Genomic DNA, 12,554 nt, shown 5'->3' on the forward strand with positions numbered 1-12,554 from the left:
TACCGGAGGGGCATCTAAACTGTACTGAAAATGAGGTATCCGCATAAATCCTCACGGGCTTATGGGACAATGTGCAAAACATAAATCCTTACATCATCTGGATAAACCAGAGAGGGTTGAGGAGTGCACATGGCAACTCAGCTTGAGCTTAGTAAAGCACAATTCTAAGGTGTAGTCCTATTTCAGGAAGGGCTTCATCACATCAATTTAAGACTGAGGGTCTTTAGGATTAGATTTGAAATCTCGGCTTAGTGATATTCCATCTTGATAGACTGCCCATTTTCCAGCTTTACGCGTGTCCTTGACTTTGGTGAGTTCACTATTCCTTTGCTTGAGCTGAGTCGGAGTGAGCTCCTCAGATATCTATATCTTTGTACCCTTCAGTTTATTCGTCTGTCAGAGGATATCGACTCTCTCTATGCTTTCATTGAAATAAACCTGCACTTGTGTTCCCTTTTGAGCGATGTAGCTAATGTGGTTTTCATTCTAGGTATATTGTTCTTGAGGCACATTATTTTCTCATCTTCTGTGAGAGCTACATCCTCACTAGAGCTGCCAGAGCAATCTTTGGGCAACCCCCCAATGCGTAGTATTTTCTTGTTATGTACTACTGCTTCCTGCTCTTTAAGTTCTGCATAGACATCCGCTTTATTAATTTTATTGCTGGCCACAATAGCCATCTCTTCCTTGGCTGAGCTAACCTGAGTCTTGATCATCTCTTTGACCGTAGAAAAAGAGAGAGAGAGAGAAAGAAAGAGAAATTTTATTAGAGTCTTCGGAAGACCGATGGGTCTATGAGACTGAAAGAAAAACTGATACAAATCATAGTAAGGGTGGAGCTATTGAAACGAGCATCATCACCCGTGCTAAATCCTAAGTCTGATCATACATAATCAAATACATGTGGATGTAACAATGTAAAGGACTGGAGCGGAGCGGAATCCTCCATATGTCATGTTGCCTTGGCTGGTGTATAGCCGACGATGGGACGCTGGCACCCGTCAAGGAGTGCCGTGCGTCTCGGTCTCCTGGACGAGGCTCGACGCAAGACCAGAGCCACCGTGACTCCCGTGGGACGTATCTCGGGTCTAAACAATGACGGGAGGTCCCCCTAAGTGATCTGTGTGTCCCCTCGATGTCTCGTGTGTCGTGCTGCGGTCGTCGGGTCGGGGTCTCTGCCACGTCTGCAGCTAGAGATTGGGCGATCAATGTCACTCGATGGGAAGAACTCTGTGATCCTACTCTGAGAGGTGTCTGATGATGTGACCAAGCCCCATCGCCTAAGTAAGTGCTCTCTGTGTCGGACCCCCTCGTGAATGAAGGCTGCGAGGCATCTCTGATCTGGGTAGGCGAGGAATCTGGAAAGGAGCCCGGAGCTGTTTCTGAAGAGGCAGTGGTAGTGACCTCGGATCTCATAGTACACTGGGCACCTGAAAATAAAATGCTCCTCCGACTCAACCTCCTGACAGTCGCACAATATGCATAAGCGATGCTCCCTAGGAATGCCGCTCTCTATGCGGAGGCGGTGTGATGATACCCGAAACTGTCCGATGGAGATCCGTAGTGAGTGAGGCATATGAAGCTCAATGTACCCCGGTGGTGTGATGAGTCCCTCCTCCGAAATACGAAGACAGTAATCTCTGTAGAAACTCAGCTTCACTGGAAGCTCCCTCGGCTCCAACCAGGTCCTAAAGGTGTGTAGCTGCAGGAGATCCTCTCGAATGACCTGGTTGGTGTGTGGCCCGATCGGGATGGTGGGTGGGAGTACCGGAGGGGCATCTAAACTGTACTGAAAAGGAGGTATCCTATCGATGTGGAACCCTAGTCTCACAAACCATCTGTGAGTCCGTGCATACCAGCATCGCTATGTAATGTTGAACCCCTGCCATGCAACCCACTCAATTCGAGTTCAAACATGCAGTGCTAAACCCTGTTAACACTGGCGATCTTGTGGGTTTCGAAGACTCAATCAAGTTTGCTGATTGTAGACATTTGGCTAGACCGTGAAGCCAAAACAGAGCGAGACGTTGCACTGGTGGAATTTATTGCACGACGAGGATGGCAGTCGTGAAGTCGTAGTAACCAAAAGACAATGGACCTGATTCCAATTCAGAGAATTAGATTGCCCCAATCCGGAGTCCGATGTTTCCAAACATTGGTTTAACAGGTATGGTTTCAGAGTTTCGTCTGAAATTTAATAAGTAAAAAGAAACGTGGGCATGGACATGCAACTGTTGGAGAATGAATGTCGGAAAATTGTAATAATTAAGAGGAAATCTGGAGATTGCCACTATTCTTGGACTGGATGAATTGGATTCAAGAAGAATCAATCGCCGATTACCATTTAACCTTTCTTGTATAACCGAGGAAGAATACAAAGATATACCACCAAATCTCCCAGCACTATGTAGATATAGAAAACGTCGTTATGGAGGATTTTGAGGAGGAAGGAGAGAATCTAGTTGCGAATGTTGCAGAAAAAGAAGAAAATGAAGACGAAGAATCTGAAAACGAGGAGCAAAGGGATCCAGACGAAAGATCCGAAGAACAAACAAAAAATTCGGACGAAGAATCCGAATCCAAAGAAATAGAAAACCCAAACGGAAGATTCGGGGAAGATAAAAGAAACATGGACAGAGAGTGTGAGCAAGACGAAGATTACCCAACTTCTGTTGGGCAGCTTTTGCTCCGTTCGCGCCAATGGCGACCAAATTCGCTCCGGTTGTTGTTGGATTTCGCGGCGGTGCTTGACTCTGATTTGCACGCGCATTTGAGTTGTACCAACATATCTTTTTTTTTTAACGGAAAAAACAGTGCTAATTATATTACTTCGAGAACAAGATACAAGAGGTCAGCATTGTAGTTGACGGGTTGCATTCACAAATCGGACGCAGCCCAAAAAGATAACAAAAGTAAAGCTCTCTCTCACGGAGGGATAAGGCGAGTGTGAATGAACAGCCAGAGAGGTGGTGAGTAGCGCCACCGAAGGCCCTGCGAAGCCTGCTCGAAGAAGAGGCCCTGTGTGTCCCAAACCCGGAGGAAGCGTCTCCGCTTCTTCCGACCGGCCCGGGAGTCCCCCTGTCTCTGGTCCCACTGGCCTCTGAGGGTATGTATAATCTCACTCCAGATGTCAGTCATGATCTGGGCAGTCGATAAGGAGGTGCCACCGAGGATCTGCACGCAGCGCGAGGTCCAGATGTGCCAACCTGCGATGCTGCTGATAATCTCCCAGACTGGCTACCTCTCCTGAGCTCTTGTGCCGGCCTCTGCCAGGTGCTGCAGGATGCTCTCGAGCGGCCCCCACGTCCCCTGTGTAATAAGGAATGTGGGGTCCTGCTGACAGGTCTCGAATAAATGATGAAAACCAGGTGCGGTGCTGCACCAGCAGAACGCGCCCCAAGTGAGCAATCCTAGCTCCGGTGCTGCGCGAGTAAGGATCCCGAAAGTCCACCTCCACACTTCCTGGGCGCGAGTGCAACTCCATAGGCAGTGTTTTGGTGACTCCTCGTCCTCATGACAGATCTGGCAACGTCCGTCCTGTCCAATCTGCCTCAACCAGCTCCCCACTGGAAGACCTTTGTGGGCAAGAAGCCACAGGAAGTAGGAGATCTTCCGCGGCCGCCAGCTCTCCCACAAGGCCTTCCAGAAGGCCTGCAAAAAGAACGTGGAAATACCCTGTGCATACCAACTGGGCCGCTGGGTGGGAGGGCGGCTCTGCATCCTCCCTAGAACTCGCCTGCCCAAAGTCGTGCTGTAGGCAAAGAAGGAGGTCGGCCCCTGACCTGTCGCAATCTTTGGCCATCTCCACTCTCCTGGGTCCCAATCAAGCTCTGACAAGGCCCGCCCCTCCCAGAGCGAGAGACGCCAAAGCTGCAGCTGATCCCGCTCTATGCAAGGGTTGGTCCGCCAAACCTTCCCCACAAGGCCTACGACCCGAATCCTCTGCCATGGGAGTAGGGGGTCGATGAGTACATCCTCTCTACTGAGTCGCCCATCCCCCAAAACCGCGAAGAAGGAAACAGAGGAGTCGTCCATCCGCCCTGCGACCACCAGTGGGATGCCACGGGGGGTGAACTGTCCTAGCCAACGGTCATCACCTGGCATGAGGATCTGAAGCTCAGGTGGGACCAACCAATCAGCTGGAATCGCGCCGTCGATCTCCGTACGTCTCGCCTGGGCTCCACGGGCACCTCCAGTTGCGTTTGCAAGATCAGCCGTCTCCAAATGTCTGTACGTGTCCCTCCAAACTCGAAGGGACCGGGCTGGCCCCCGCATCCAGCCGTCCCACCTGATGTGTGATCTCTCCCCCAACTGAAGGCCCTTGGCATCTCTGACCTGATCGTTCTAGATAAGCGGCTGGCGATCGATCTCCTCCTGACAGCTAGGAGGGGACTGGATGAGACTGAGGCGGAGCCGCCTCCACACCATGAGGAGGCTACGAATGAGTGGGGAACGGGGCTGAGTGAGCGGGGCGGAAGTGAAGATCCACCTGAGGGACGGAAGCCACTCTCCACCTCGGCGCGGGACACAAGAGCCGACCCCCTGCTGAAGTAACATCTTCCACGTTTGCCCCCCCGGGGTCAAACCGCGGATGACTAGCTTGCCTAATAGGCCTGACTCTGAAGCTCTGGATCGATGACCCCCAGGCCTCCCTCGGCCTGCGGAAGAATGATTGTCTGCCAAGCAACCCTGGCTCTGGTATCTCTGAGGCCATCCTCCCCGGACCAAAGGAAGTTCCGAACCAACCTCCTAAGCTGTGCCACGCTGGATCTCGAGAAACACCAACAGGAAGCCACATACCAGGCCGTGGCTAGGAGGACCTGGTTGACTACCAGGGCACGACCTGCAAGGGAGATCTTAGCAGTGCTCTAGAAAGCCAGCTTCCGTCGGATGGAATCTAGCACCGTGAGAAACTGCTGAGCTGGTGTGATATCCAGACCGACCTGAAAACCAAGATATCTAGCTGTCTGTCCCCGCGGAATGCACCTGAAACCCAAAAACCTCCCCCACTGAGAGCACGCCCCGGGGTCTGTGAGAAAACCAACTGATTTGTTCCAGTTGATTTTCGCACCGGCAGCCGAACAGAAGATCTGTAGGGCCATCCTCACCCTCTCCAGCATCATCTCATTATCCTGGACATACAGTGCTGTGTCATCCGCATACTCCGAGTCCAGGAGCTCCGTGTCCTCCCGGAGTGGGAGGCGAACACCCCTGAGCCCAGTAGATCTCGCCCGAAGGTAGTATGTCATAGCCTCAGCGCCCATCCTGCCGCCAATGATGACCCTGCTAGAAGCTGTCCTGTACAACGCTGAAATACCCTGAATCCATCCTACTGGGAAACCTAGTCGCTCCAGAGTCCCCTCCAGAAAGGACCAGTCCACTCGATCGTAGGCCTTCTCAAAGTCGAGAAGTAGGATGGCTAGGTGTGACCCACTGTGCTGAGCCCACTCCGCTGCCTCTGAGAAGGTGAAGACATTATCCAGGATACTGCGATCCTGGGCAAAGCCTGTCTGAGTGTCATGAATGAGGTCTGGAAGTAGAGGCCGAACTCTGGCGCTGATCATCTTGGCAAGGATTTTGTAAGCAGTGGTAAGTAGGGTGATCGGGCGCCACTGACGGATCTCCTGTCTATCTCCTCCCTTCGGGATGAGGCAAATCATCCTGAGGAGAGGCTCTCTGGCATATAACCGCTGCTGAAAATCCTCTGAAGAGCTGCTAGGAGGGGCTGATGGATCTGATCCCAGAAGGAGGTGAAGAATGCCCGGGATAGCCCATCCTCGCCCGGGCACTTCTGCCCGTCGATGGCCATCAAGGCCTTCAACATCTCGTCCGTAGTGAACGGTGCCAACAACGTCGCCTGCATGCTGGGCTGGACCAGGGATGGAATGTGCCTCCACACCTCCTCCCGGGAGCGTCGAGTGCGAGGGGCAAGCGGCTCCTGCTGGAAAAGAGTCCTATAGAAGTCGGTAGCCAACCCCAAGACCTTACCCGGATCCGTAACAATGTGCCCCTCTGCTGTCCTGAGACTCCGGAGCTGATCACCTGCTGCTCTCTGGCCATGCGTCCTGAAGAACTCCTTGCTCATTAGGTCACCCTTCCGAGCCCAGAAGGAGAGAGAGGCGTGATAGGAAAACTCTGACCGGCGCTGGAGGGTCTCCTCAAGAAGGGCTCTGGCTCGAAGGGCCTGGATCCGAAGCTCCTCCGAGCCCGGGGCTGCCTGCTGGAGTCGCTGAATGGAGGCGAGGTCCCTCCGAAGAGCTCTCTCTCTGCCCCACCACTCCTATCGAACCTGTAGGGCTGCAAGCTGGCAAATCTGGCTGGACTCCTGCAAAGCCTGCGCCACCGAATCAACCAGATCCACGCACTCGCCCCAATCTCTGTCCCATAGACTGCAGATACTGCTGCGCACGTCCACCCTCGAGAAAATGGAGTCGGGAATCCGGCATGAACGGGGGGGAAGGGCCTGGGCTGCCGAGTCTAATGATAGGAGCACAGGCGCATGGTCGGAAAGTGTCGTCCCTGGAACTATACCCGCCTGACCGCCTCTGCTAATGGCCCAATCACTGACATAAAATCTATCCAGCCTCTCCAGGAGTCTGCCTCCTTCCCTGCGGAAGCCCCACGAGAAGTCCAGGCTCTCGTGCCAACGCTGGAAGGACGGGTCTCTCCAACTGTTCCTACCTCCTGTCGCGAAGATGAAAGAGTCCCAAGCAGACTGCTCTGCCTGAGCCATACCTGTAAACTCCGGACCTCTGCCCTGCTGGTCCTCCAAGGTCTCCAGATTGTTGAAGTCACCTCCAACAATCCAGGAATCCATGTCTGGAAGAATCCCTGTAAGTGTCCTCCAGAAGGTGGCTCTGCACCGAAGGTCTGTGGGAGCATAAATGTTGAGGATTCCTATTTTGGAACCCTCCAGTTCCAGGCCTACCCAAAGGGCCCGGCCTGGGATCAACGTGCCATGACCGAAAACTCCCTGGGCTAACTGCTCGCACACGGAAGTACAGACACCTCCACTCCTCCCCTGTGCGCCGATCGAGGGCTCCCAATAAGTGTGGGAACGTCCAAGGAGAACCTTCCCGCAGCTACGGGAATGAGCCGCAGAAAGCTTGTGCTCCTGGAGCAGAAGTACATCCAAATGACCAATCACTGCTGGCTGAAGTTCCTGTCGCAAAATGAGCTTCCTGGGACCACGGGTGCCAGAAGAGTGAAACCTGTTCACATTCCAGGATACGAGGTGTAGGCTCATGGTGAGGAATGGGAGGCTGCGAACAACTGTCTGCTCGCGGTCGAAGTCGATGAAGAAGCTGACATTTCGGAGTGGAGGCGCTGCCGCTTATGAGAAGGTTTGGAGGGGGAGGCGGGGTCGTCCTGCCCATTCTTCAGCACCTTCAGCAAAGGCGAGAGGCCTTTGGTGCCATGAGCAAATGCTTTCTCGAGCCAGCTCGAGATCTCTGAAGTAGTCATCCCGTAGAAGGCTCGGAGTTTCTGAGGGGACCAGGCTCTGACATCCTGGGGGAGGGGCCATGACAGGGGAGGCCTGAGGATCACAATCAGTCGGAAGCGTTTGGCGGCGCAACGCCACCGCAGGCGCACATCGCCCTCGGACCACTGAGTCTCGAGAAGCTGCCCACCGCGGACAGGCCTATCCAGGAGCAAACTTGGGCGTGCGTCTGCTCTCTGGGAGCCTCCCAGACCGAGTCGTCTGTCCAGGTCTCGGTGCCGTCGCTGAGGAACGTGAAAGCAAAGCTGGGGCCATCCCTAGGGGCCAAGGCGGCAATCTTCCCATCCGCCCCTTTGCGGAGCAGGAAGATACTGATGTCGAGACAAGCCGGGAAGGTCCCGAGGTCGGCCACATCCAAGTAGTCCGAGGGGCCAGATCTGTAAAAGTCTCGAGGAAGCTCTCTCTCCTGAAGCTAAGACCCATCAGAGTCTGCCACTGAGGGGCTAGCGGATAGGGAAGCCTGCTCCAGTGGTGGTGTAGACTCCAGGTGTCCTGCCAGTGGAGGGGGGGGGGAGGAGGCTGGGGGGTAGGCGACTCAGACTCCACGGAAGCGACTAGCGGAGGAGGTGGAGGAGGAGGAACGGGGGCTGCCCTCGGCTGGGAAGCCGTCGGTGCAGCTAACTCTGCAGGAGAGTCGAGAGAGACGGGGGGAGGGGGATGGGGATGCATCTGGAAGTGGGGCTGAGAAGGAGGGGGGGGCGGAGGGGGGCGAGGGGGGGTGAGAGCGGAGGCAAGGGGCGCGGCGAGGTGAGGCGGCGGGTGAGGGGGGGTGAGGGCGGAGAGGCAGGGGGTGGGGGTGGTCGAGGCGAGGAGGAGGAGCTAGGGGGGGGAGGTAGAGCTAGCGGGGGGGGGGAGGGGAGGCTCGCAGGAGCCGCAAGCTTGTACCAACATATCTCAGTTGGATGGTTCTTTGTGGGAATTCTACACTGAAATTGTGAGCGATTCTCTGCCATTCCCAGACTCTGCTTGCACATAATATGTCCGTAAGCCTGTAAATCTTCTATCTTTTCCTGGGTGCGACGTGGGTGCCTCATTTTGTTGTAATGAGGCCTCCTTGAAGCCAATTCTCTCTTTTGTAGATAAAATGCTGCTTATTTTTGGTGCCATAGGGCAATATAAGGTGAATTCCCTTTTGCCCTTACTCTACATGTGGCAATATCTGCGTATGATTGCAGAACATAGCGACTCTGTGTGCTGGCCCTATCGAGATAACAAAGAGCAGCTGCAGTCCAGGCTTCTGAATCAAAGTCTGAAAAGTAAGGGTATTTTCTTCGCCGTCAAAGACAAATGTTTGCTTGAGGTGAAGTCTTTGTGTAGCTCTTTCACCTTAAATTATATTTTTAAAAAAGAGATTAAAGATTGTCGGCTCTTGGGAAAAACAGAGTCAAGGTGAAATAAGATGGTTGGTTGTGGATCTTTTTTCTGAATCTCACCCTGTTCTCAATACTTCTTGTATCAAAATTGAAGGATGTTTAAAGCGTGCATATCTGAGCATAATGTAAGAACACTCTGATAATCCAATTATTGCAGAAACTTGCAAACCTAAAAACTTGATGATTAGGAGCCCACAATTATGTAAAATCCTATTGAATAAAAAGAGCTAGAGTCCACAATGCCACAAGGAGGAGACTAAGATTGGAAGCACTTTGCCTTTCCCCAGTCTCTTTTCTTGTTCTTTCGTGGTACAAAGTAAACAAAAGGGAAAGCTGTTGGAAATACAGATTATTGAATGGCTGAGTCTCAACTCAAGTCTTTGGGCAGAATGTCACACTTCCTGGTGGCTCCTTGATTCAGATCCTCCTATATGTAGATGATATGGTCTTACTCTCATCCTTAGAAGAGGGCCTCCAACGACACTTAAATTTACTTCATATCTTTTGTGAGACACATGACGTGAAGATCAACCTTGGTAAAACCATGGTCATGATCTTCAACACATCCCGAGCAGCCCTGCACAGAGAGTAGTTCATGCTGGACCGGTTACCAATCGAGGTCATTGCATCCTATACATACTTGGGGATTCTTTTCTATGGTCCGATTTCCACGATGCGACTAGCGATGGAGGCCCGATTGAGCAAGGGGTACGCCGCACTTGCGAGGCTTGAGCGGTAGTGCTTTCACTCTCACTTCTGAAACCCCAACCAAGTCTCTTCTCTTGGACTCCTTGGTTTGCCTGGAGGGCTAAGTACGACAGTCCTTGTTGGCGGTCTGACCTACCAGAGGCAGCTTGGGCTCGAGTGGAGGGACTTCAGGCTCTCTTGCTTTCACGTATGATCCGCAGTAAGCCATCCGTCCCACATCACATAGTTCTGGCTAAGTTCAGAGCATCCCCACTATAGCTTGACGCAACATTCTAGGCTATCATGTACTTAAACCGAGGTAGGGATTAGGACTCTTATACCTTGGGACCGATGTAGGTTACCATGGCTGGCCCTATCTTCAAGCATGACCTTAATAGTTGAGAGCAATCAGAGGTATTGGTATGCATGTACATGTAGATGGTTTGAGAGTCTAGGCTCCACATGGATAGATTTTACGTGGAACAGCGCTTACAAATTTTAGAAGAGGGCTTCATTGACGCACTAGGCTACAAACGGATCCAACCCTAAAATTCATTGAGGATAAGGATGGGGCAGTTCTGTGTCTCATTGTTCCAAAAACGCATTGAGTGTGGGTGGGTTGAGGACATACATAGAGGGGCCGCATCGGTATTCTATGTGATAGGTAGGAGGTCGAGTTGGAAGAGCACTTTGCTTTTAGATACCCTGTGTTCTATGAGATCTGAGGTAGTTACCATTGTCTTTTTAGGGATGGTGTCGGACCCCTCTTTAGGCTCTTGTCTTACCCAGATGAGAGATGCGTGGAGACTTTCATTCATGAGGCCGTTCAACACAGAGTGCATCTGCTTACGGCACATAGGCAAGATCAGGGTGTACAGCCAGACTCCACTCAGAGCATGATCGCTGAGTATTTCCAACCAGATAGCATGGATTAGTAGGCTGCAGGGAGATGATGGAACTGAGGTCTAGAGCGAGAGACACGGCAGACTCACTAGCTAGTTGATGCACAGATTAAGCTTGGGGATCTTCCCTTCATGTTCACTGGAGACACAACTGACAGGGGTGATAGTAGCAATTGTCCGATGCAGGGGTAGGTCAATGAACCCCTCCTCTGTGATATGCAAGTAGTGATCCCTGTAGAAGCTGGTCCTAGCCAGGTTCGGAATGTGTGTAGCTATAAGAGATCCTTGCGAATGACCTGGTTGACGTCATGTGACAGGAGGGGAGAAAACGGAGCGTCCATACTGTCCTGGAATGGAGGTAGTCTGTCCATGTGGAGCCCTAGTCCCGCAAACCATCTCTCCATGTGGAGCCCCAGTTGCTCAAACCATCTCTTTGTGTGTGTATACCAGCATGTCTGGTCACCTCTTGCTGAGAGAGCCATAGAGGAGGACAATGCTAACCATGGTAGCCTGCTGTGCCCGGAAGTGTAATCCCCATACTCCCTGACTCGGTACAGTTATGTGATAACCTGAAATGCAGTATCTGTAATGGGGATGACCCAAACTCAGCCTGAATGATCTGTGAGGAATGGATGGCTTACCGTGAATCATCCATGATAGCATGAGAACCTGTAGCCACACAACACGAGCCCACTCTATATCCGACAAGTCTGGCCCCCAGCTAGGGGTGCCATACATCCCCGTTGGGTGGACCAAGGAGTCAAAAAGCAGCCCCTTGGTTTGTGGATCCTGAAAGTGCGAGCGGAAGCATTGCCTCTCTAGTCTGGCCAATGAAGCATATCCTTTGCCCAAATGGACATGCATCGCAGGTCTCATAGTGAAGATGGGTTCGGAGAAGACAACCCCAAGATACGTATATGATGAAACTATCTCAACAGGTGACCCATCAAACCTGAACTGCTCTTGGCACATGATGGCTCAAGATGTGTTGAAGATCATAACCTTGGTTTTACCCTGGTTGAAGATCAATGTCATATAGTGTGCGTGCGAAATTATACCAAACCTAAGTGTGAGTGAGTGGTGAGGGGGGACCCTCCCTCTAGAAATCTCTGCCAAAAGTCCTTAGAGTTGTACTAAACAAAATGTTCAGTAGTTCCTCTTCGTTTCGGCGAACGAAATCTAGCTTCTTTCTACGTACCAGTCTGCGATACTCACGTAGCGTCTCTGGTTCGCTCGAAAGACTATTTTTGGTTTTGAATCTAAGCTGACGGCGTAAAGCCTTACACTCATCTGTTAGAATTAATATTATATTCTAGGTAGTGGCCAATGTAATGTAATAAGTGGGTTAGGGGCACTTTTCTTTCTTAGAGGTTTTTCTCCCTAACCATGGTCTAATCTCTAACTACGGTTAGTGATTACATAGGGTTTTGTCACTTAGACAAAACCCTCATCTCTTTCATTGTACTTAAGTGACAAAACCCTCATCTCTTTCATTGTACTTTACTTCATTCAGTACACTTAGGCAGTGACCTACGTTCAACTCACTCTCTACTTGCTCACTCTTGCTCTTGCTCTCATTGTTTCTCACATTTGGTATCAAAAAAGCAGCTCTCCTTCCTGGACCTGCTCCCTGCTCCCGCACTTCAGCTCCAACACTTCCGTCCGTACAATCCGTACGACTGTACGATTCCGTACATGTGTCCGTACTTCCATCGCATTAGCTTTCATATAGCGCCATCCGTACTCAGTACACTTCTGTCAGCGCCGTACGACGTACGTACAACGTACGGACTGACAGTTCGTACTGCCTGCACCGTACAGATCTGTAGCATCCCATACTTGCACGTGTGGCGCCGTTGTTTGTACTCCGTACACCTGCAGTCCGTCCCGTATAGTGTGCCATTTAATCCGAACAACAGCACGACTAACACACAGTCAGTTCCGTTGTACTTCTGTACAGTCATATAGTCATTCATACAATGTACGGATTCCGTACATTGATCGTACACTGATAGTTCCATACTGTCAGCTCGGTGCAGGCTGAGTTCCGTACTATCAGCTCAGTGCAGGCTGAAGGTGTCCGTACACTTC

The 12,554-nt window shown here is 51.7% G+C and overlaps 1 protein-coding gene across 4 annotated transcripts in view; it reads left to right on the plus strand.

Annotated features, from left to right (window-relative positions):
• LOC147890666 (uncharacterized) overlaps positions 1-12,554 on the plus strand; it is a 65,318-nt gene that overhangs the window by 36,124 nt on the left and 16,640 nt on the right. For 2 of the 4 annotated variants that reach the window (XM_087390887.1, XM_087390886.1), the window contains exon 5: positions 8,677-8,757. The exons of the other annotated variants lie outside the window; for them this stretch is intronic. In XM_087390887.1, coding sequence (XP_087247013.1) covers positions 8,677-8,757 — 81 coding nt within the window. The remainder of the gene's footprint in view (positions 1-8,676; positions 8,758-12,554) is intronic. 4 annotated transcript variants of the gene reach the window in all.

Source organism: Dipteris shenzhenensis, chromosome 19, assembly GCF_047967505.1.
Source record: "Dipteris shenzhenensis isolate YYH24624 ecotype China chromosome 19, Dip_SZ_1.0, whole genome shotgun sequence".
Taxonomy (NCBI): Eukaryota; Viridiplantae; Streptophyta; class Polypodiopsida; order Gleicheniales; family Dipteridaceae; genus Dipteris; species Dipteris shenzhenensis.